This window comes from Phoca vitulina, unplaced genomic scaffold (genome assembly GCF_004348235.1).
Source record: "Phoca vitulina isolate PV1807 unplaced genomic scaffold, GSC_HSeal_1.0 scaffold52, whole genome shotgun sequence".
Classification (NCBI taxonomy): Eukaryota; Metazoa; Chordata; class Mammalia; order Carnivora; family Phocidae; genus Phoca; species Phoca vitulina.
The window spans coordinates 366,023-391,259 of record NW_022589755.1 but is presented as its reverse complement, the minus strand read 5'-3'; the positions used below and the strand labels follow the sequence as shown (position 1 = coordinate 391,259).

The 25,237-nt window shown below is 48.5% G+C and overlaps 1 protein-coding gene across 4 annotated transcripts; it reads left to right on the top strand.

Moving 5' to 3' along the window:
• Window positions 1-333: 333 nt before the first annotated feature.
• On the top strand, window positions 334-24,629 carry ZNF274 (zinc finger protein 274). 4 transcript variants are annotated; one of them, XM_032388582.1, is made up of 8 exons: window positions 334-685; window positions 1,163-1,234; window positions 1,957-2,083; window positions 2,844-2,939; window positions 17,864-18,346; window positions 21,441-21,541; window positions 22,714-22,840; window positions 23,302-24,629. In XM_032388582.1, the coding sequence occupies exons 2-8, from the start codon at window positions 1,202-1,204 to the stop codon at window positions 24,201-24,203; spliced, it is 1,869 nt and encodes a 622-aa protein (XP_032244473.1). In that variant the 5' UTR covers window positions 334-685; window positions 1,163-1,201; the 3' UTR covers window positions 24,204-24,629. The 4 variants fall into 4 exon arrangements, with proteins under 4 accessions (XP_032244473.1, XP_032244471.1, XP_032244472.1 ...); XM_032388580.1 differs by having other exon boundaries at window positions 22,693-22,840; XM_032388581.1 differs by having other exon boundaries at window positions 334-1,234; window positions 22,693-22,840.
• Window positions 24,630-25,237: the final 608 nt, after the last annotated feature.

The window sequence follows — 25,237 nt, the reverse complement described above, 5'->3', positions numbered from 1 at the left end:
AAGGATCCACACTCAGCACCGCCCCCACTCACTTCCGTCCATCCTCTCACTGCCTCTTCCCGGAACTTGGGTGGACTTTAGCTCCGCCCCCCACATTACTCGCCCGTTCCTCCTCCTCCCTCGAGCTTGGCCGGACGTCAGCTCCGCCCCCTACACGCTTCCCGCCCGCCCTGTTCCCACCCCTCCTTCCTCCGCATCGGGTAGGAGTAGCAGATAGCCCCAGCCCTCTACGCTTCCGTCCGACCCGCTCTTCCTCCTCCGCGCAGGGATGTAGTAATCCGTCCCGCCAAACCCCCGACCCAACTTTAACCAACTTCCGGCCCACCCCTTCTGCACTCCTTCCCTTCCTAACTTCCGGCTCATCCCACGAGTGATCGCCCTCGTGGCGGAGCACGACAATGTCCTGGCCTGTGGTGCTACTTGGAAAAGTGTGGAGGCCCCGTGGCCTGGCGTACCCGCCTTGAGCCCTCCCCCAATCCAGCTGGACCACCGAGGGTCGCCGGCGAGGGACCTCTTCCGGGCGGCCCGGGCTTCGCCGGCCACCCGAGATGGCCAGCCAAGATGGCCGCCGCCTGGGCGAGGTCAGGCGGGCACGCCGCAGGGGTGGCTGGGAGTTGTAGTCCAGGCCGACGCGCTGACGCATTTCGCCGCGGGCTGACGGTCGCCATTGTGCGCCGCGCGCTGGGTGAGTGTGGCGCGAAATCTGCTCCCGTCGGGGCTGTGCGGAATCGTCCCACAGCCGCTCTTCGGGGTGTGCAGCCTCAGGGCCTTCCCCGCCAAGCTCAGCAGCCGGAGGCCGGCCTGGCCTGGCGCCTCCCGCCGCGGGGCCGGAAGGGGCGGTGTGGTAGGGGACTCGGGGCCCAGAGGAAAGACAACTCCCTCCGGGCGTGGGGCTTAAGGCGGGCCGACCCGCTCGGGGCGTGTGCGGACTGGAGAGGGGAGTAACTCCCTCTGGGTGGAGAGGTATGAGGAGGGTCTCCTCTTGACTAGTGGAAACCGGCCCTCTAGGTATCGGGGAGTAGGTGGAGACGACCCTGTAAGTGCGTTTTCCTAGGTTGGGGGTGGACTTATTTCACGTTGATAGGGCCGCTGCTGGGCAGAGGAGCCCCCCCTTCTGCGTAGCCCTCACACCCCTTCTACCTCCCAAATTCGACCTTCTCAGGACTGCCCACTCCCACGAGGTAACGTCGAGAAGGAAGGTATGACCTCCGGGCTTCCGACGGCCTGGTTCCGTGTGAGTAGAGGCTTCTTTGAGTTTCTGAGCCTACCCCTGGATCTGGGTGTGGGGTAGCCGGATGAGAGTGGGACGCCACCTTCCCTTGAGATGACTTCAGGCCCAGAGCATCTTGGGGAGGATTGAGGGACGCCGCAGAACAGATGAGCCGCAGGCTGCTTAGCTTCCCGAGGGAATGGGTAGGGTACAGGCTGGGCTCTGGGGGGCTCCGATTTATCCTTTATGTTGGAGGTGGACACTGATAGGTTCAGACAGGGATTAGACTCACATTTGTAGTTCACAGCTACTTTGGCATCGACGCTAGAGGGGACGTGAGCTCAGTCATCAAGAGAAGACAGGAGGATGGATCCTTGACACGGGAAGGGAGCAGAGGCAGCGCAGGCAGTGGGTGGGGGCTGAAGGCTCGGGTGTGATGGTTCAGCTCACAGAATTACCTACTAGGAGGTGTAGAGGCAGTACGGAATCCCCAAGTCAATAAAAAACGGAGAGGTCCAGGGGAAGAAGAGCCCTCTCTGGCCTCGCATGTTGTCCTCCTTGCTGTGACCTGAATAGGATCAAGCTTGGGTTTGCTCAGGTTCAGACAATTTCAGGAACACATGAGCCACCTGGAATGCCCTTGGGTCATCTTGTAGACTGTACCCTCATGTGCTGGGTCAGCCTTCCCCCTCCTGTCAGTGTGGGTGACGACAGACCGTGGCTGAACAGAAACCTGTGGGTTTTAGGAACCAGTGACCTTTGAAGATGTGACCCTGGGTTTTACCTCAGAGGAATGGGGACTGCTGGACCTCGAACAGAAGTCCCTGTACAGGGAGGTGATGCTGGAGAACTACAGGAACCTGGTCTCAGTGGGTAAGGATGGTCTCCCTGTCAATAAAGATCTGCGCTTTGCAGCACGAATGTGGTGCCTCTGAAGTGTGTGTCTGCTTGGGCTCAGGTTGCAGGGATGAGAGTGCAACTGTCAAGGCCCCGGAGCCTGAGGGAGAAGGCTTTAATTTGTACCTGTAGGGGAAGGGCAACTTCACATATGACTTCTGAAGCCACCTACGGTCCATCCTAGAGGCCTTGAATGCTAGGGAGGTAGGTCTGTCAGGGATGTAGCTGACAGCACTGGATGCTCATTTATGTAACAAGAATTTCATAGGATGTGGGGTCAGTGTTCCAGCAGTTCAGGAGTATCACTGAAGACTGATCCTCTCCATTTCTTTGTGGTTATTGTGAACTTTTCCACTCTTAGGTTAGTGGCTGCATGGCTGTGGCACCCAGCATCATGTTCATATTCGAGACAGAGAGAAGGGGAGGGGGCAGCCCTGGCTGGTTCTCTTTTCGCACCTCCCATATTTAGCAAGAAAAGAAAAGCCCTAAGGTCCCCAGCTGACATATTTTTCTTTGTATCTTGCCAGCGAGAACTGGGTCCCACTGCTACTTTTACTGGCAAGGGAGTCTAGGAAGGCAAGTAGCTGACAAAGGGAATGGATTGGGTTATCATCCCCGCGGTAAACCAGAAGTCATGCCCTTGCAGGGAGGAATTCAGGGACAGCATGTGCCACAGCAGAAACGCATTTTCTCCCGAACACAGACCCCCAAGTCCTGTCTCTTTTCCCTTGGGCAGAACATCAGCTTTCCAAGCCAGATGTGGTATCTCAGTTAGAGGAGGAGGAAGCGCTCTGGTCGGTGGAGAGAGGAATTCCTCAAGACACCTTTTCAGGTGAGAACCAGGCTCACGGGAGTCCTGGCAGGGAATGGGCTGACTGGTTAGTCAGGGACTGGTGTCTTAGAAAAGAAGACGGACAGGGGAAAACCCCAGATGGGGTGGTATGATGAGTAGCTGCAGATATGCTGAATCAAACTGTTTTCCTCTGGTCTCAGAGTCAGGGGTGTACCGCCTGGTTGAACGTGAACTTGTTGCCAGTGGCAGGTTGGCCGTAGGGGCTCATCTGTTCTGTTCTTCTTTCATGTAATCACCAGTAATTGGTGTGTCTGTCCAGACTTTATAGATGTTTGCATGTATGTATATAAATGTATGTTTATGACTGGGGGTGTTCTACTGGATACAAACAGGCATGTTTCATTCATTTTAACAGATACTGTGTAGTCCACATTTGATTTTTCCTCAATAGTCTTTCAGATTGTTGCATACATTTTTTTGCACTTTCAAGTTTTTTTTTGTTTTGTTTTGTTTTTTGTAGGTGGGATTTGTTGAGATAGAACTTCAGAATCAACTGAGATAGAAGCTGATAATCTGGTAGCAACAGACTGCTCTCTAAAGCCCTTTAAAATCCGTGTAGCTGCTCAATTACATGAGAGCTTTTCCCCTTACCAGAGATTTATAATGATCTTTTTAAGGTTTGCAGATCTGATAGTATGTTGAGTGTAGTTCACATTTCCCTCATGAAGTTACACATATTTTTGTAAGTTTACAGACCATTTATATTTTTTCTTTTTTCCCTTTTTTTTTTTTTTTTTTTTAAGATTTTATTTATTTGACAGAGACACAGTGAGAGAGGGAACATAAGCAGGGGGAGTGTGGGAGGGAGAAGCAGGATTCCTGCTGAGCAGGGAGCCGGTTGCGGGGCTTGATCCCAGGACCCTGGGATCCTTTTTTTTTTTTTTTTAATGTTTTATTTATTCATGAGAGTCAGAGAGAGAGAGAGAGAGGCAGAGGCAGAGGGAGAAGCAGGCTCCCCGCCTAGCAGGGAGCCCGATGCGGGACTGGATCCCAGGACCCTAGGATCCTGACCTGAGCCGAAGGCAGACACTTAACGACTGAACCACCCAGGCGCCCCCCCCATTGTTTTTTTCTGTTGGTTTTTATTTTTGGGTGGGGTATTTTGCTGGCAACTCTATATTAATTATGGGTATTAGTAATACAAATATCCCAGACCAACATTTATCATCTCCCTTTGAATTTAGTCTCCATTAAGCTTTATGATTCAGGTATTTTTCCTTTCAAATCTGTTTTTATTCCTATTCGTATCATAGATAGGAAGATTTTATAAATACTTGTGTTTCAGTACTTTTTTTTGTTTGTTTAATTGCTGCACTTCTATGGAATTTATTTTTGTGGCATGGAGCATGAATTCTTTCAACGTATTTTCTGACTAGATTCTTCCACTTATCAGAAACACCATCTTTATCATAGACTAAATTCCCATAGTCCTCATCGGGTGCAGGCCTCCGTCTTGGTCCCTTCTGCTTCCTTGATCTCAGTGTGAGTAAACACCATATTGCTGTATGGTAGTTTTATAACAAACTTGGATAAATGGGAGTTCCTCTCATTTTGTAAAAAATTCTTAGCTGTTCTCAGCCACGTGGTTTGCCGGATGCACACTTAGCGTCAGCTTGTCTGGGATTCATTGAGAAAATCCTGTTAGAATGATTGGATTTAGAATTCCTTGACGCAGAATTGGTCTGTCTAGTCAAGTTCTGACACGAGTTTACAAAGAGATCTGCTCTCCTCGTTGGCTGTGTCAGGCCTTCTGAGTGCTGTTGGGCTTTCACTGCGGTTGCTGTTAATCTGCTCATGTTAGTCTTCCTTTGCAGTCTCACAGAGTTGATCCAGATGAGCCTGGTATGTTGCTAAATTCTCTTACTAGTGATCTTATTAGGTTCTCATTTTCTCAGTACAGTCATTTTACCAGCAAGTATAAAGAAGGCAACTGTATTAGTATTTTTTTTATTTCTTTTGCCCAATTCCATAATGACATTCATCGCAGCTGGTACTTGCAAAACACTGAAGCTGAGAGAGTGAAAAGTGAATGTCTGATCTAAACAGCTTTGATGAGCATGGGGCTGGATTCTGCTTTGATTCAAATCAGTTTTATCTGGATAAAGAAATTGTCATCTAGCCCTTCCTAATAAATGATAATCAGTAATAGCCCCGGTTTTCCCTCATAGCCTTCCCAGGTGATCACAGTGATTTTCTCCTCTGAAAAGTTAACACGGTGACCTAATAAACATAGAGGTGCCTTTGTTGTAGCTTGCTGCTGGCATCCACTCACACATCGGTGTTCATAAATTAGGTCAGGGAGGTGGATGGATTTCTTTTTTGTGTTTTTTATCTTAATCAACTTTTATATCAGAGCGTGCTGACTTTGTGAAGAAAACTTTGGATGCTCTTCCTTCCCTTTGTTCTGTGTTCTAATGCAAGTGACATTGGAACTACTGCTTCTAGCAGTATTCAGCTATGAAATCTGCACCTGGTACCCGTCTTTGGTGATGCTTTTCTGTTTGCCACAGCATAGACTGGCATCTCTGTGACTCTCTGCCCCCCTTTTCTGGATTCAGTTTGATGGCTCAGCATTAATGTTTTTTTCTATTCCATATTCAGAGTCATTCCTTTCATTCCCTACCTTGAAAACCTCCCTTCCAACCACTAGCACAGGTCACTAAACTAGCTCACTTGAAAGGTCCCCAGCAACACAAGCGCTTCGTGTCCACCCACCGTGGTGTCGTTCCTGGTGGTTCCCCTTGGTCCAGCCATCCGAAGTCCCTTCCTGTGTGGTCGCTCTGGTTGTGGCAGGTCTGTGTCTCATGCTCCCGGGGCTCAAGTCCTGTGTTGGCAGACCTTCCAGCCTTGCACTTCTGGATGATCTAGTAGTTCCCTGAACTTAGCTGCCATGAGGGATTTGGGGCACCTGTGGTTCTGCACATCTTGGGAGAACTGGCTTAACAGGTGACAGGAGATTCTGAGGTGATGTCCCAGAGCAAGAGACCATGCGCAGGGAGGCTTATCAGGACACTTCATTACAGAGTGTGCCTGAGGTAATAGTTGCCGGACTCCTCTCCGCTCTGTCATAGAGAGTCCTTTACGTGTTGTTTTCCCTCCACTGCCTCCCCTTGTTACACCTCACAAATACTTGTGGAAGTCCTCTTGCGTCCCATGTAGTACACTAAACACTTCGGTAGTGAACCAAAGACCTAACATGATCCTTGCCACTGTGGACTTTGTAGTCTAAAAGATTATGGCTTTTACAAACAAGTTCCCCAGATACAACTCTGTGAACAGATAAGTAGTGGTAAGTACTGAGACGAAAAAGAATGTGATGTAATGTGGGGGATAATGGGAAATTACTACTCTAGAGGAGGTGGTTGGTGGGGGGGCACTGCAGGAGTGAAATTTTAAGCCAATTGCCAAAGAAAATTCTACAGACATAGGAGTGGTGGTAAAGAGAGCGTCCAGGCGTGGAGACAGCATCTGGGGTGACCATGAGAATGGAACAACCTTGGCACATTCAGAAAACAGCCACTGAATGGGCTGGGAGGAGGTAACTGAGGTATACTGACATGCAAGCTAGGTTTGGCAGTGCACACAGGGCCTTCACTCTGAGGAGAGTTTTGATTTTTATCAGGCAGGTGTGTGGTACGGCTTTTCAAGCACACTTTAGGTGCTTAAGAAGAAAGAACTCTAGTAGGGCCCAGGTGGAAGCAGGCCAGGGAGCTGTGGTAGGTAGCATCTAGGGAAGAGGTGATACTACCTGGCCTGAGAGTAGCAGGGGGATTGGGGAGAAGCCAGCATGGCCTTCTCCCAGTTCATAAGTGGGTTCACTGGGGTCAGGTGAGTAATGACCAAAGGAAAGGAAGCTGCCAAGAATCCCTCAGAGGCGAAGGTTTCAGGGATTTCCTGTGACTATTTGTAACGTATGTGTTTACCACATACATTCTTTTTGTATGTATCAACATTTAACTTTAAAAGATTTTATTTATTTGAGAGAGAGAGAGAATGCACAAGCAGGGGGAGCAGCAGAGGGAGAGGGAGAAGCAGGTTCTCTGCTGAGCAGGAAGCCCGATGCGGGGCTCGATCCCAGGATCCTGGGATCATGACCTGAGCTGAAGGCAGACACCTAACCGACTGGGCCACCCAGGCGCCCCAGCATCTAACTTTGAAAGGAGCGTAATAAAGGAGAAAAATCACTACTCCTGAATTTTTGGTTTTAGTCAGTGACATGAGGAAATCTGGCATAAACTTTTGAAGGGTAGAAATAGAGGTTTGGTTTTGTTTTACCTAGTTGAAGTAATTTTAAAGAGAGTTACATGAATAGTAAAAAGAACTCCCTTACAGCTTTCACCTAGATTCAAGTTTGTGGAACTGTCCCAGGTCTTGACTGGTTCTGTTAATGAAGTGTGAATGAGAAGGGACTTAGAGACATCCAGGTAGGGGTTTGTGAAGCCAGTGCAATGCACCTCTCTGGACTTCAGGAGTCCTGGTGGGGCATAAAAACTTGGGAATCATTAGTGTTTGGAATGGCATGCTTTATTTACTATAAGATGAGACCATCATCTCCAACAGTGTTCTCTGCCATCACTGGTGTAGTGGTGACTCTTCCCAATGCAGGGGACTGGGTTTAAGTGGAAAGCTCAGCCTTTCTGAGGCAACTCATTTTGTGTGGCTCTCCAGCTCTCCCTGACAGCAAAAATGGCAGCACGGTCATTGGCTGAAGTAGAAGGGACACTGAGTAATAAGCACTTAAGACATGGCATTCATCTTTAAGAAGGCACTGATTTGGGAAGATGCTGTGAAGATAAGGAATGTGGACAACTATTTGATGGCACTCAGATCTTTAGCCATCACTCTGTCCTTTCAAGAAAGTATTGCCACATGGGTGGTTTGGGTGGAAAACTTGATACAATCTGGATTTAATCCATAGGAAAGCAATGGAGTAAAGACACTATTTTGAAGGTCATGATTATAGGAAAGCCTGCAGGACATTTAATTCTTCACTTGTCAAGGAATGAAGCAGGAGAGATGAGCCCTACAAATATGAATGTAGCAACACAAATTAGTGCAAGCTTTAGCAGAAGAAAATAACTTCTACAAGGAGATTATTTTTTGGGAGGAAGAGAAGGAATCCTTTTCTATATTTCACCCTTTGTGTAGCCTGAGAGGACTCACACGGGCTATAAAGCAAATGTGTAGTGGATGTAGGAAATCAGTTGTTTTATACAAAGGATAATTTATTTAAGAACAAGACTGAATAAATGTGTTTAGTGTGAGAAAGCCTATTTTAAGCTCAGGCTTTAAGGAAAGGCTCACATGGGAGACTAACATGCTAAGACCCTGAATGGAGGAAGTTCTTTTCATGAGTTTTTTTGACATGAGAACTCAAACAGGGAAGAAAGCCCAGGAATATGATCATAGCTGGAAAGGCTTCTGGCCTGATTCACTCTGGTCTGACTTGAGAAAGCTCATACTGGAAAAAATAAAAACAAAAAAAACCAATTGTATTAAATGTGGAAAAGTTATCACACCAAATAATTACCTCTGAGAACTCCAAAGCCAAGGGAGTGTGACTGCTGTAGACAGGATTTCATGCATAGCTCTCTTACTCAGCATCACAGCAATCATACTGGGAAACACCTGAGAATGTAATCAGTGTTAGGAAGGCTTCAGGAGGCACAGAACCCACTGGCAAGAAGTCCTTCAGTAGGAGTCCTCATTGTATTCAACATCAGAGGACTCATATGAGAGCAGACCCTCAATGTAATCTGTGTGTAATCATCAGCCTTAGTTCCCACCTTATTTGACAGAACAGCAACAACAAAACAAAAAACTTATACTGGAGAGAACCACATTGAAGAATAAAAATGAAATGTCTCATCCTATTTTATATGAGATAATCATACAGAAGGAAAACTTTAAATAAAACTTTGATCATATAAATATATAAAAATATAGGAAAACAGATCATGTATTTTTCCAACTTGTTCTGTTACCTGACCTGAACACCTAGAACAAATTTTTTTTTTTTTAAGATTTTTTATTTCTTTGACAGACACAGCGAGAGAGGGAACACAAGCAGGGGGAGTGGGAGAGGGGGAAGCAGGCTTCCCACCGAGCAGGGAGCCCAATGTGGGGCTCGATCCCAGGACCCTGGGATCATGACCTGAGCTGAAGGCAGACGCTCAACGACTGAGCCACCCAGGCACCCTAGAACAAATATTAAACAACATGAGAGCAGTCTTTATTTCAGTTTCCCGTGTATGTTCCCAGTTGCGAAGACAATGACTCAATCTCTAGCCCAGGAAACTGTTGGGTGAATGAATGGTTGAAGAAACTAAAAAACGAGGATGTCTTCAAAGAGATTTTGAAGACAATGCCAGGCTCTCAGACTAGAGGATGGGTAAGGGATGATAAGGGGAAATCTTGAGATACATAGTGCTATTAAGAACTCTGAAAGGCGGGTGCCTGGGTGGCTCAGTTGGTTAAGCGACTGCCCTCGGCTCAGGTCATGATCCTGGAGTCCCGGGATCGAGTCCCGCATCGGGCTCCCTGCTCGGCGAGGAGCCTGCTTCTCCTTCTAACCCTCCCCCCTCTCATGTACTCTCTCTCTCTCATTCTCGCTCTCTCAAATAAATAAATAAATCTTTAAAAAAAAAAAAAAAGAACTCTGAAAGGCTCACATCCTGGAGAGTGGGCCAAGAGTTACACTCTCGAGTGACTATCAAAACATGTTTGGCAAGAATCCAGCCTAGCGGAGTGTGGTCACATACTGTGCAACCTTTATTCAAGAATACATTCTCTGTCACCTTCCATATATTTGCTCTTTTGGACCCATGTAATCCTTTTTTTTTTTAGATTTTATTTGTGAGAGAGCACAAGTGGGGAGGTGAGGGAGAAGTAGGCTCCCCACAGAGCAGGGAGCCCGATGCGGGACTCGATCCCAGGACCCTGGGATCATGACCTGAGCCGAAGGCAGAGGCTTAACCGGCTGAGCCGCAGAGGCTTAACCGGCTGAGCCACCCAGGCACCCTGGACCCATGTAATCTTGATCCTTTTATCTGGAAGCTGCTCTGCCTGGTGTCCAGATGTAATCCCTGGGGTAATTTCAAGGCCTGAAAATGCCTTTTAATTGAATAAGAAGGAAAATAGGGGCACAAGGCTGGCTCAGTAGGACAAGCATGTGACTCTTGACCTTGGGGTCTTGAGTTCAAGCTCCATGTTGGGTGAAGAGATTGCTTAAAAAAAAAAGGAAAACAAATGAACAAAGAAGCATTTGACTCCAAAAGTCCTAAGGAAAGAGGAAAGATAAATACAGTTCAAATAAATGAATCAAAAATGGAGAAGAAGAAAAAGAACCTAAGAGCTAATTTTCTGGAAGGACAAAAGGCAAATTAAAAACCTACACAGGGAAACAGCAGTACACACACATTCAGCAACACGTGTAGTTTATAATACTTTGTACAACTGTAACAAAGAATGAGCCAGGTCTATGTACTGATGTGAAAGTCTCCAAGATATATGTATTTCTTAAAAATAAATTGTTTAAGATGTATAAAGATACATAGATGAACGTAATATCAGTGTCTTTTAAAAAAAAAAAATACACAAACACAAATGTGTGTGTCAGTTGGTTATCACTGAATATAGAAGCTGATAGGCTGTGAGGACTTCCTGAGAAGGAAACTGGGTGGGTGGGTAACTTTGCATTTTAAGAAGTGTTGCCCATAACTATGCTGATAAATTGGAAACTGCTATCTTTTTCCTGCTGTGTTACAAGTCCCTGACACAGTATAGGTGCCCAGTAGTTACTTCTTGAGTGTAAGAATGAGCAAACAATAAAATGGAAAGATTTCTGGAAAAGTGTAAGGTTGTCAAAAGTGGGTCACAGAAAAATACTAAAGTTAACTTTTCTAGAACAAAGTGGCTATCTGCCTGTTACTGACCTGGACAGTGAATATTTTCCAACTTCTTGTTAAAAGACAATTTCCATGGAACATGAGCAGTTCAATGACAGAACAGGCTGGAATGTTGACAGGCTTTGCAAAGTATACATAGCATTGTTCTCACTCAAGCACAAAATAAGAAAAATATTAAAAAGGAAATATTTGTAACTTAACAATTAACCACTTTAAAAAAACTAATCCTCTGAAATAGTTTGTTCATCAGTGTGACAAATTACAAAATAATACAGAGACTAATAGCTTTGGCTTATACCAGGAGTAGCCAATTTAACAGGAAAGATTTTGTTAATAGGTGTTTGAAATGGGATCTAAGAATAAATTATTAGTATTATTTTTTTAAGATTTATTTATTCATGAGAGACAGAGAGGCAGAGGGAGAAGCAGGCTCCCAAGGAGCAGGGAGCCTGATGCGGGGCTCGATCCCAGGACCCTGGGATCATGACCTGAGCCGAAGGCAGACGCTTAACCATCTGAGCCACCCAGGCGCCCTAAGAATAAATTATTTAAGAAATGATTAGGAATTTTTAAGGAATAAAGTATTAAGGAATTTCTATTTAAAAAAATTGTAAGTTGGATATAGAATAAGTAGAAGCAGTGACTTTTTTTTTTAATCATTAGTTTCAGAGGTAGAGTGCAGTGACTTCTTTTTGAGGACTTACAAAGGCTAGAAGTGTTACGAGTCCCATTCTTTTTTTTTTTTAAAGATTTTATTTATTTATTCATGAGAGAGAGAGGCAGAGGGAGAAGGAGGCTCCCAAGGAGCAGAGAGCCCAATGCAGGACTCGATCCCAGGACTCTGGGATCATGACCTGAGCCGAAGGCAGACGCTTAACCATCTGAGCCACCCAGGTGCCCACGAAGTCCCATTCTTAAGTCCTACCATCATTCCAGCCAGCAGCCTCTAGAGAAGTGTTGATGTAGCCATTCTACCAGCAGAAGCAGAAATGCAAGTCTCTGACCTGGCTGGTCTGGGAAGAAGCAGGGTGAGTATAGACCAGGTGTCTTCTTACTTGGTGGCCTACACTCCCATCCTGCTCTGGCTCTCAAGTAGAAGGGAACTTTGTAGCAACAGCAGTCCTCCCATTATAATTTACAGGTGGGACACAACTAAAATGCTAGTGAGATTCCCTGTAATATGACAGAAATACGGGAAAATCCAGACAGTTAAAACACTCAAGTCACTCTTTGAAGCTGTGTTGAGTCAATAAATACTGCTTGAGCACCTGCCAAAATGCCACATACTGTTACAGGGGTGGGTCACAGTGTTGAGCAGGGTAGTAAGGCACCCTGTCTGTCTCACTGGGCCTGTATTTATTCCGGAGCAGCCACTAGCATGTGGCTGATTACATTTAAACAGACTAAAATGAACTTAAAACAGTTCAGTTCCTTAGTCACATTGGCCATCTTTCAGATGGTCACTGGTCACCTGCAGCTAAAGACAACTGTTGGACGGTGTATCTGGAACATCTCTTTAAACGAAGAGAGCTCCATTGGGCAGTGCTGTAGAGAAGGTAGAGAGTGATAATGAAGCAGATACTTTGAAATGGCCGTGAGTGCCCTGAGGAAAAATGAAACAATGGAATATGCTAGAGGGGAGTGACATGGGTGGGCAATACTAGTTTAGAACTGGGCAGGAAGACAGTTCTGAGGAGGTGATACTTGAATTTAGAGCTGGAAGGGGATACCAGGTGAAGATGTTAGGGGAAATACTACGAGGCAGGGGTGAGGGGAGTACAAATACCTATAGGCAAGGCACACTTTGGCACGTTTGAGGAAAATTAAGGTAGTGGCTGTGAGAGGCACCCTTTGGTGTAAAGGGCATAAAAGAACAGGGTTTGGATCCCAGCTGCTGTGTTCCCCATTGTGGCCTGTGCAGGGCTCCTAGGCTCTCCCAGCATGGATTTCCTTTGTGTGAAGGATGGATGCTATTGCTTAGTGGGACTGTGGTGTGTAAAGCCCAGGTCTTGGGGGGCCTTCATGTAACAGTAACTACTACTATTCAAAGACTTTGATGTAAAGATGATCATCAACACCTTTGACAGATCCTCCTCTGGGCCTGGCTTTAGAGTTTCGAATGTACAAGACCCAGCTGACATCCTCAGCAGTCCAGTGGAGTAAAAAAACTTAGAAGGTGATGCCATGGGGTGCCTGCAGAGCTGAAGAGTGCGTGATGGGGAGAGGAGGAGAAAGGGTGAAGAGCTGGGGGCATTCTGGACAAGGAGAAAAAAGGCACAAGGGAGTGTACACAGGGATGCGGGGAGCTGAGATAAGCACTCCTCCTGACCCTGGCCCACAACAAGATCGTGAAAAGTCACTATTATTAGTTACTGTTACATTTGTGGACTGGTAGCCTTAGTATACGTGGTTAGTCATGAACTATTGAGCACTGAGGGAGAGATGGTTTACCCTGGAAGGGAAGCAGCAGAGACAACATGAGAGAAGAAAACTAAGAGGAGGAAGAAAACAGCAACTCCTATCAGCTTTTCCTACCCCAGATCATTCAGTTGGTGGATTGAAAACCAGGACTTGGAGCTGCAGTTGATAGAGATTATTTTGTGTAGCTCCCTGCAGATGAGTGGGTCAGTCAGTCCCAGCTGTGCCCCATGAGTTGAGGATCCATTTCCAACTCTGCCAGCTGGTAAACTTAAGAGGTTTCACCTTCTTTGTGAAGTGGGGTGAATACTTGCTGGCACAGACAGTGGTTGGGGGATGGTCCAAAGAGTAAGAGATTTAGAGGACTGCAGTGCCTAGAATGACACTTACCAGTGGCTTCCAGGCTTGTGACCCATCTCGTTGCATAGCACCCAGTCGATGCTTTACGATTACCCTGCAGAATGTGTGTTGTCCTAAGGAAAGAGGAAAGATAAATACAGTTCAAATAAATGAATCAAAAATGGAGAAGAAGAAAAAGAACCTAAGAGCTAATTTTCTGGAAGGACAAAAGGCAAATTAAAAACCTACACAGGGAAACAGCAGTACTGCTAACAGCAGGGAGAGCCAGACTGCAGATCCACTGAGCCTCTCAGCACCACAATGATCAGAGTTCCCAACAACCAAACCTACAGAGGCTCTAAAACTTAAAACGGTAAGAGTTAATATTTTTGAATGAGTATTCAGTTCAAGATTTTGAGAAATTGCCCTGGTGCCCCCAAGAATAAGAGGAGGAACAAAATACATGATCAGGATTGAAGGAGAAATAAGGGGGATGGAGTGGAATAAAATGAACCTACAGTTAATTTCTTAAGAGATAAAGTACTAAATAATCTCTGTGATTAACCAAGGAATAAAAAACAAGTTTTAGAAATTAGAAAGCTGGGAAGCATTGTGGAGAATTAAAAGTTTTAGTGTCCTGCAGGATTATTGCTCAACATGGTACCCGTGGCCCAGCAAGGAGCCACTAGGGAGCGCTACCTCCCCTCGGAATTCCCCTGGGAATTGAGGAAACTGCCATCCCTGGCTTCCTGAGTTACTCGGAAATTTCCAGCTCTAAGAGCTCTAATTGAAAGGGAATACATGAACTTTGCTTTCCAATCAAGAATGGGGGGATGAACCGCCGGAAGTCCTAAGGAACAGGAGGGAATTAAATGCTAACTACAACGGCAGATACAAACGAGTTGGGAAGGGAAGCCCTCACGTGAGATTAGTACAGAGGTTTAGGGGAAGAGGTCGGAAATGGAGATCAACGCTGCAGTTACTTTTATCAAGGAAAACAGTCACTTCAAACCTAGGAAAGGAGTGTGGCTGTGGCCAGGACGCGTTTGCAACCCCAAGCGCCCAAGGCCCGTCCGGGGCGGCGGGGCGGCCCCACCCATCGCGGGCGACTCCTGACCCCGAGCTGACTCACTTCTCGGGTAGCGCGCCAGCGGTCCCAGCACTAGTTAGGTTTATGAGACCGTCACCCGAGGAAACCACATCCGAGCCAAGGTTTGTAATCTGGAGATTTGGAGAGAGGGAAGAAAACAGCCTACGGGAACGGGGGGAGGATTTCGAATCGGGGGCACGAAGATGGACTAGGAATCCGGGAGAATCGCTGCCTCAGGGGGAAGCGACCGCGCTCCCCCCCGCCCCGCACTTGCCCAAAGAAAACTTGCAGATGAGCAAGGTGGGTGTGGAAGTTCCGGCTGCGGCCGCGCCGCCCCAGGGCGCGTCCGCCGTCGCGGGGGGTCGGGGGCGGGAACGAGAGCGGAAGAGGCCGCAGCTCAGGGCCCAGCAACTAGCCAAGGGGCCGCCGTCTGGTCAGGGCCTGGGCCGGACCCAGAGCCTCAACATGGCGACACCGGAAGTGTGCGTCGCGGAGGTTCCTGGGAGTTGTAGTGCGTCTGTGTCGGGCGCGTGACGCACTTCTTGGCCCGGCCGGAAGTGGCGGCCTGCGCTCTTGGGGACTGGGGGATCCGGGCTTGGCTGTGGGGACTTGGGCGGTGTCGCCCCATTTCCCCGGGGGGAGGGGGACGGAGGCTTGCTTCAGTTTCCCGAACGCGAGCGGAAACGTGTGCTTGTGGCTGCGGCCTCCGCCCGAGCCGCTTCCCCGGCAACGCCGCGCTTCTGGAAGCCCAGCCGCCGAGCGCCGCTTAGAAAACTGCGTGGCGGCCGCTTTAATCCGCAGGCGCCCGGAAGGATGGGCACGGAGGAGGAAAAGCTGCGCGGCCTAGGCGGGCAGCGGCTGTGCTTCGTGTCTTTACGGCTGGGGTGGTGTGTGTTTTGTTTGGTTTTGAAAACACAGCTGCAGTGACTCCACACCAGTCATTTCCTGCTCCGCTTCTTTGCTTCACGTGGCAGGAGCTTTGCTGCGTTGTAATAATCACACCAAAAACAACGTTATTTTTAATGCTGATATATGAATCCTTCACAATTTTCTTGAGCCGTGTTTTAACACTGCCTGTTTCCCAGTTGTTTTTTTTTTTTTTAAGATTTTATTTATTTATTTGACAGAGAGAGACACAGCGAGAGAGGGAACACAAGCAGGGGGAGTGGGAGAGGGAGAAGCAGGCTTCCTGCAGAGCAAGGAGCCCGATGGGGGCTTGATCCCAGGACCCTGGGACCATGACCTGAGCTGAGGGCAGACGCTTAATGACTGAGCCGCCCAGGCGCCCGCCTGTTTCCCAGTTTTGCTACATCATATGCCATTCGTTGCTCAGCAAAGTGTCGTGGAAAAAAGACCACCCAAATGAGGATAGGCAGAGGCCGTCTCGTGGGAGCCCACCGCAGCAGGGGAGGCAGGGACTGGGAGGAGTTACAGCGAAAAACAGGAACGTTCTCACGGGGGTTACTGACTTGCGGGGTGAAAAAGAGAGACTGGCAGTCGTTCAACCAGTTCTGATGGTCTGGGCTTGTTGCCGCAGGTTTCAGTGTCAGAGTTCTACCGTCATCTGTGGTCGGGCCTTTGTCTCCGAATACTTCCCTTGGTGTGTTTACATCCGTGTCCCCTTCGGAGAGCTCCCCGACCACGAGGTCAAAGCCCCCCGATATTTCCCTGGGCATTCGTTGCTAAGGCTCTGAGTTCATGCTGCAAATTCCCTTCCAGGTAGAATTGTGCTAATCATGTATATTCGAAACAGCAAGGTTGAGAGGGTACATTTGTTCTTGACAGACATCAGCCCTGCCATTTCTGTGTTTATAAATCAACATCTAATTGGAAGTAAACTATAATCCGTGGTTACATTTTTTTCTGTTTACTGTTTTTAAAGCTTTTAAGTCATTTAGTCAATTAGCATTTCTTCTTGGAGTTGTAAAGAGCTTTCTCATGTCCTGTTGGTTTGTGTGTCCTCCTTAGCATTTTGGGGCCATTCTGGGGTTGTGTTCAGCAGATGCTCTTCTGACACAGAGCCCCTGACTTTCCCAGTCATCTTCTTGGCCCCCATGGAGGCAGGATCAGGTTCTATTCCGTGTGTGTGGCTGCAGACCTATACAGCATCATAGGTCTCTTCTTGATCCTCCTTGCCTCTTCTTTTCTTCCCCTCTGTTTGAAATATAATTTATAAAGTTCACCTGTTGAGAGTGTACAGTTCAGTGGTTTTTATTATATTTACAAGGTTGTGTAGCCATCACTGCAATCTAATTTCAGAACATTTTTATCACCCTCCAAAAAAACTTCATTTTTATTAGCCAGCACCCCCAATTGCCTCAGTGCTCTATCTCCTGGAACCACTGATCTACTTTGTGTCTATATTGGTCTCTTTTGGACATTTCATGTAAATGGAATCATACCATAAATAACCTCTGGTGTTTGACTTCTTGTCAGGGTTTAGTCGTACTGTAGCGTGGGTCAGTACTTCATTCCTTTTTACTGCCAAATAATATTCCATTGTGTGGGTAGACCACATTTAATTTATCCACCCTTCATTTGATGGACATTTTGAGTTGTTTCTCTTTTTGGCTCTTATGCATAATGCTGCTATGAACATCCCTGTACAAGTGTTGGTGTCGACATCTATTTTCGTTTATCTGGGATGCATACCAAGGAGAGTTCCTGGGTCATAATATAAGTCTATGTTTAAGTTTTTGAGGAGCTGTCAGACTGTTCTGCAAAATGGTGCAGCATTCTGTATTCCCACCAACAGCAGTTTCTCCACATCATCACTAATAGTTGTTACCGTCTGTCTTTGGTAATAGTCATCCTAGTGAGTATGAGGTAGTATCTCACAGTGATTTTTTTTTTTTTTTTTAAAGATTTTATTTATTTATTTGACAGAGAGAGACATAGCGAGAGAGGGAACACAAGCAGGAGGAGTAGGAGAGGGAGAAGCAGGCTTCCCCGCGGAGCAGGGAGCCCGATGTGGGGCTCGATCCCAGGGTCCTGGGATCACGACCTGAGCCGAAGGCAGACGCTTAACGACTGAGCCACCCAGGCGCCCCTCTCACAGTGATTTTGATTGACATTTCTCTGGGGCAAATAATGTTGACCGTCTTCATGTGCTTGTTGGCCATCTGTCTGGCTGTGCTTTTGACTTACAGAGTATCCTGCAGCTCAGTTGGACCCTCAGTTGGATCCTCTTCCTGCTGGGAATCCCCTGATGAAGATCAAAGTCGTTGAAGTCCTCACACTGAACCAAGAGATAGCTCGTCCCCGAAACGCCCAGATCCGGGCCCTCTATGCTGAAGATGAGGGCCTGAGCCCAGATGTGCTCGGGGAGCCCACTCAACAGCTAGGCAAGCATCCGGCTGACCCTGAAGCCGCGCACCAGAGGTTCCGGGGCTTCTGCTTTGAGGAAGTGGCGGGTCCCCGGGAGGCCCTGGCCCGGCTCCGGGAGCTGTGCCGCCAGTGGCTGCGGCCCGAGGCGCACTCCAAGGAGCAGATGCTGGAGCTGCTGGTGCTGGAGCAGTTCCTGGGTGCGCTGCCCAGGAAGCTCCGGATGTGGGTGGAGTCGCAGCACCCAGAGGACTGTCAGGAGGCAGTGTCCCTGGTGGAGGATGTAACCTGGATATCTGAGGAGGAGAGTAAGTGCAATGGACGGGTGGTGAGAGACACTCCTGTTGGGGGCATCTTGGAGGATGGGGGAAGGAAGAATTAAGGCTTCCTGGGAGAGGTCGGGGAAGGGTCGTGCTCTCTCCATTTAGGCCAAGGGCATCTGCCTCCTGAACATGTTCCTGAGTCAGAACTTTAGATACTTCCTTGCTGAAGTACCTACCATTGTCTCTAGGTCAGGGGATCTGAGAATGGTCTTATCCCTGGACCTGTCTCTGGAAATGGAAAGTTTCAGGCCACACCTCACAGCTACTGAAACCTTTGGGTAGGGTCTGGGACTACACTTTAACCAGCCCTCCCCAGGCTTCTGAGAGAAGCTTACGTTTAAATCCTTTGTTTTCACCCTTTTGGGATCCCTGGTGCACTACAACTAATAGAAAACATGATTTTAGTCACTTAGGCATATTCTCAGAATGCATTCTTTTTTTTCTTTAAGATTTTATTTTTTCAGGTAATTTCTACACCCAACGTGGGGTTCAAACTTACAACCCCAAGATCAAGAGTCACATGCTCTACCAATTGAGCCAGCCAGGCGCCCCTCCCAGAGTGCCTTCTGATGTCTTGCACTTGGTGGGGGATGTGGGTACAGTGGTGACCAAGACAGTCAAGACTTAGACTCATGAGCTCAACAAACCTTAGGTCCAGCAGGAATGATGGGAATTTGACAAACAAATATGCATGTGACAATGGTGGGGTTGAGAAGAACTCAAGGGTGCTGGCGGGGCTCCTGGAGGCAAGTTGCTGGAGGCCAACACTTGGTGTGGAGTGGAACTCAGAAGTGGGCAGGAAGGGGGCGCCTGGGTGGCTCAGTCGGTTAAGTGGCTGACTCTTGATTTCGGCTCAGATCATGAGATTGAGCCCCAAGGCAGGCTCCATGCTGAGCCGAGAGTCTGCTTCTCTCCCTCTCCAGCTCCCCTCTACCCCTCCCCCAATTATGCACATGCGTGTTCTCTCTCTTGCAAATACATAAATCTTAAAAAAAAAGAAGAAGAAGAAGTGGGCAGGAAGGATGTGCCAAGCAGGGGAGCATCACCTGTGAAGGCCCAAAATGGGAGCAATAACAGTATACTCCAAAATCAGAGAGAAATTGGGTAGGTCTCTAGTAGAAGGGAGCAGGGGCAGGGCTGGCAGGGCCCTTGAAGAGATTTTCATGTTCTAAAGCAATGAGAAGTGTTATTCTAGAGCAGTGGGAACCGATCCGTGAGCCCTCCCTAGAGGTATGTGACATACCCTGATTCCGCTTTAAAGATTTACCAGGGTGCAGCTTGCTCTGGATGGTGGACGGAGAACAGGGTCAAAACGAGAAGCAGATTGGCCACCCAGAGTTGTCACCATGCCCTCCACGAGGTGTGGCTAGGGCAGGAGTGACAGTGGTGGGGAGCTGAGATGGGAGTGTATGTGTAGGGTGCATTTGGGGGGTGAGATTGCATGAAACTTGATTTCTGTCAGGCTGAGTTCCATGGAACACGGACACTGCTTCCTTGCTTACCCGAATATGTAACCTCACACAGTGAAAGTGACTTTTCAGATGCCATTGATTAAATTGAGGATCTCGAGATGGGGAGATTATCCTGGATTATTTGGGTGGGCCCAAATGTAATCACAAGGGTACCTACAAAGAGGCAGTCATGAACATTAGAGGTGGAGAAGACACGTGACCCCGAAGCAGGGTGTCACAAGGAAGGGCCAGAAGCCAAGTATTTTAGGTGTCCTCCAGAAACTGGAAAAGGTGAGGAATATATTTTCCCCCAGAGCCTCCAAAAGGGAGAACACCTTGATTTTAGCCCAGTGAGGCTGGTGTCAGACTTCTAATCTCTGTAATCATAAGAAATCAAATTTGCATTATTTTTAGCCACTATTGTGGCAAGTTGTTGCAGCAATAGGAAACTGATAGAGATGCCAAGGAGACAGTTGTAGAGCTCATGAGATGAAAGCCAGTCGGTCTTACATTTTACACTTGGGGGTGGATGGGAAATCAGTTAATATCACAGAGGACGGTGGGAAGAGGCTTTCCAGAGAACTCTGAGAATCCTGCATTTGTGATCAGCAAGTTAGTTGGGACTCTTGGTTGTGATTGGCAAGGGAGGAGAATTTACTGAAAAAGTCCCAGGGCGATCTACAAGCTTTAGGCATGGCTGGACCCAGGAGCTCCTGTAGTGTCCTCAGGACTCGTCTTCTCTCCTCTATCATAGTTCTGCTGGCGTCTGTCAGCTTCACTCACAGGCAAGCTGTCTCCATGTGGGGGCTCCCTGCACAGAGTTCTCTTTCCTAAGTGTTCCAACAAAAGCCTCTTTGGCTCTGATTGTCTAGCTGTGGGCCCTGTATTCATCCATGATCTAATCATTGTGGCCAGAAGGAAGCAGCAGCCTGGTGGGCCAGCCTGGGTCACGTCATGTGTTCCCCTTGATAGTGGGTGTGGAGTCATCATTATAGAAGCCCATGGACCAGTTGGGGACAGATGAAGAGTCAGGCATGAAGGAGCTGTGATTGAAAGGGGGCCGTAGGCCAGGTAGAACTGTTTTCCGAGGTGGAGGAAACTTGATAAAATTCTCATCAAGGTGGGCGTGTGTTACAAGAATAGGTCCAGTCCTGGGAATCAGAGGAAGTCCCAATCTCCATGGAAAAGAAGGAAAGAGGAAGAGTGTGGAGTACTTGGAGGCCAGAAATGGGGTCTTTGCTTCTGAGGACAGGTGTGAGGCCAGCTGCTGAGGCGAATGGGGAGATGAGGCAGCTGCCTCGGAAGAGGGACTGGGTCCAGAGCAGTTCTTGGAGGGGGAGGGAGTGAGATCGAGGTCTCAGCAGTGGGGACACCAGTGCCCTATAGTCACATGGGGTGATGCACCCTGAGCTATCCAAGTGTGGGGGTTGGGGCCATGGGCTGTGAAGAGGAGCCAGAGTGGGGACCTGAGCTGGTGAGGAGAAGGGTGGGCACAGAAGCCCTCACAGCACAGCAGGATACGACGTGTGTGCTGGCCCCACGGGTCCCAGAGAGAAACATGGCTGTCATTGCCCTGTCCTGGATGTAGCACCACAGCTGGCTGACTCTGTGCTCATGTCTCCTCCCAGCATTACCCGCCCAGGACCCCGCCTGCTCTGCCCAGACCACAGCTCCTCAGGAAGAGAAGGAGGAGCACATGACTCCCTGGCCAGCAAAGGCACCACCTGAGGTGAGTGCGCAGTGCCACCCCTTCCTTGTCTGGTCGTAGCATCCCCTGTGAGGTGACCTCCCCCATACCCCATCTTCCACCAGCCAGGCCTTTCAGAGTTTCTGAGCATGAAGGGCTGGACTGCCTTGCTGCCACCACGGAGACCGAGAAGGGGCACAGTGACTGGAAGTCAAGAAATTTGGAAGCAAAAGGAAGGGGCCAAGTGTTTATAGACACTTGGAGCCCCAGGCAGGGGCATGCAGACCATGTCTGGATCTGGGTGAGAACAAGGGAGCCCTTGTCCTTCAGAAATGCATATTTAGGTGTTTATGACAGAAAAAATGTCTGGGATTTGCTTCAGAAATAGCCCAGAGCCAGGGCACAGATGAAACAGCAGTGCCCCTGTCTTGCTAACTGTGGAGGTCAGAGAGTGCGACCGAATGATGCCGTGCGTGGCATTCTCAGGATTCTCTCTGCAAGTGGCCTGCAGCTGGCTCAAGCCTAAGGTGACCTTATTGGCGCTCACATACTCAGTGGTCTGAGGTAAGCTTTAGGCAAGGCTGTATTCAGGGGCTTCCAGGTGATGAGAGAGAGGAACGCCTGTCTAGTCCTGGTCTAATGGTTCTGCTTTCTCTCCTTCCTTCCGAAGCAGGCTGTGCCCCTCATGGGCAAAAGGCCTCCCAGATCCAGGCAGAGTGCCACTGGGAGCCCTCTTCATGCCAGAGTTCTGGCCAGCTGCCCAGAAAGGACTGATCTCAGTGCGGCCTCCGGCCACCCCACCCCGAAGCAGTCCCAGTCCACAAAGGCAGGGGCTGGTTCTCCCACATGTGGAGGGACTGTTCCCAGGAGAACGGGGTGTGCCTAGGAGGGGGCTTGTCTCGGGGGCAGTCTTCTGTGGGAAGTTGCAGGGAAAGGGTGAGCTGCATACAGGGTTGGGTAGAGTGGAGGCAGCCTGCCTGCGGCACTTGTAACTCCTAGTGAAGCAAGGACCTGCCTCCAGCCTGGGCCCCGGCCTCTGATTTTGTGAGAATGGACTCTCTGGGCCTCTTACGGCCCAAGTCAGTGTTTCTAAGCAAACCCCAGAGCAGGAGCGTCCTCAGCACAGCGGACTCTGTTGGGAGGCCCCAGTCGTCCTTCCTTCTGTCCCTGTCAATGACCCTCCTGCTGAGCAGGCCCAGATTGTGGCATTACAGGAACCAGTGACCTTCCTGGATGTGGCCGTGGACTTCAGCAAGGAAGAGTGGGGGCTGCTGGACCCGACGCAGAGGACCGAGTACCACGATGTGATGTTGGAAACCTTTGGACACCTGGTGTCTGTGGGTAAGGCTGTGCCCATGCTGGCCATTCCATCCTTCCAGTTCTGGGAGCACCAGACGCCCTGAGTTGGGGCTCTTGCCTTCTCTGGGCCTAGTGTGAGAACTGGGCATGCCCTCGAATGTTCCTTGCACGGTCCATGCCTTCAGCCGGCCCTGTGGACCTAGAGGGGTGGGCATTGTGTGGACGGCAGCAGCCTCAGGTCCAGTGAAGGACTGACTTGCTGCCCACCTTGAAGGCATAAGAGGAGTCAGAGAGCCAGGAGAGTGCTCCCAGTTCTAGCCCTATCCCCGATTGCCAAGCTCATGTTCCTCTCTGTTGCTTCACTGCTTTTCATAGTTCCCCCAGGTTGTATGACTGTACTTGGAAAAAAAAAAAAAACAACTTTTGAATACTTGGTTATGTCATACTGTCAGCCCATTTAGCAGTTTCTGTCTACTATATCCACACCTTTTGGGTACTTTCAGGGTGGGAGACTACACTGGAAAGTAAAGAGTTAACTCCAAAGTCTGACATTCCTGAGAAAGAACCAGCCCACGACCTGAAAATGGAAGAATTCTCAAGGGATGACACCTGGTCCCCTACGTCAAGAGACGTCTCAGAAGGTGAGGCCCAGGAAGTCTTGGACACAGCACTGAAGCAGGTGGGGCCAACTCAGGAAGAAACCCTCCCTCAGAAAAGCCCCCCATCCCGGGGAAACACTAGCCTTGTCAAAAGCCATATTTCACTCCAGAAAACTCTCCCTAGAAAACGCTTGCGCAAGCGTGGCTCGCAGGTTAAGAAGGTGACGCGCGGTCCATGTGTAAAAGTTCATCAGAAGGGCCACAAAGGGGAAAAAGCCAGAGAAAACAGTGGTTGTGGGAGAGCCTTCAGCCGGAGCGCTCCGCAGATCACATTCACGAGAATCCACAAAGGGAGCCAAGTTTGCAGATGCAGCGAATGCGGCAAAACTTTCCGAAACCCAAGGTACTTCTCTGTCCATAAAAAAATCCACACGGGAGAGAAGCCGTACGTGTGTCAGGACTGCGGGAAGGCATTCGTTCAGAGCTCCTCCCTCACACAGCATCAGAGAGTCCACACAGGAGAGAGGCCATTTGAGTGTCATGAGTGTGGCCGGACCTTCAATGACCGCTCGGCCATCTCCCAGCACCTGCGGACTCACACCGGAGCCAAGCCCTACCCGTGCCAGGACTGCGGGAAAGCCTTCCGCCAGAGCTCGCATCTCATCAGGCACCAGAGGACGCACACCGGGGAGCGCCCCTACACGTGCAGCAAATGCGGAAAGGCCTTCACCCAGAGCTCACACCTCATTGGGCATCAGAAGACACACAGTGGGGTGAAATGCAAGAAGAAACAGCCTACCTCATAGCCCTCCGGCTGAGCCAGTTGAAGAGACAATGCCTTTTCAGCCTGATCCTGCAACGTAACACGAACAGACCTGGTTGGCATTCAGAACTGAATGTGAAAAGCAGCATTGAGTGATGATGTTCTCAAGACCAAAGGACAACCAGGGAGACCACCCTGCACATGAGTAAATAAGCAAATTGGTGGGGAGTCGTTGCTAATGAATATAGGTTGGAAAAACATTTAATTTTTCACTCACTTGATTTGCTATTAATTGCTCATTTGGTCATTAAAAATGATACTAGTGAAACCTGAAAATGCTTATAATGTAAGTTTAAAAGCCAGGTACCAAAAAGTCTGTGCACTGATATTATATTTGTGGTAAAGTATTTATGCGTATGGACAAGGACTAAAAGAGAACAAGGATAAATAAACTATTTCTGTGATAGAATCTGTGTTTTTACCACCTATTAAATATCTTTTCATTAATAATTTGGTATTTAAAGTAAGCAGCATTAAAACAAAACAGATTGTCAGACCAGTTCTAGAAGACTCCATGCAAGGCTGCACACCCTCCGGCCCAAGATTCCAAATGAGTTAGGTTGAGTGGCTCTTTCTGATCCTTAGAACATCATCAACATGCAGGGAATGTTCGGTTCAGGGAATGGGAATCTTGAACAACCATTGGAGATCTAGAGGGAAGGAAACCCCAGGCCAGCGTGGGAAATTCCCGGGAATGTTCATTCGATTCACATTTCCACTTTTCCTACAGGACTCCTTCAAGGGAAGGAACTACCCTGGCTGGATGCTCATCACCAAGTTAAGCAGCAGGAAACTGGCAGCGTTAGGGCATGTGTTTGATGCCCGCATTTCATTTTTTTACGTGAAAGGACAGACTAAAATCATTTCTCCCGTCACGCAGCCTATAACCTGCAGCCCATCCCACCCCTTGCTCCACAACTTCACCTCTGCTCTCTTGAGTTGTGCATAATATTTCAAAACGTGTTCTAAAACTCTGGGTCAGATATTGAACTTATGCTCATCAGATATTGGGTGAAT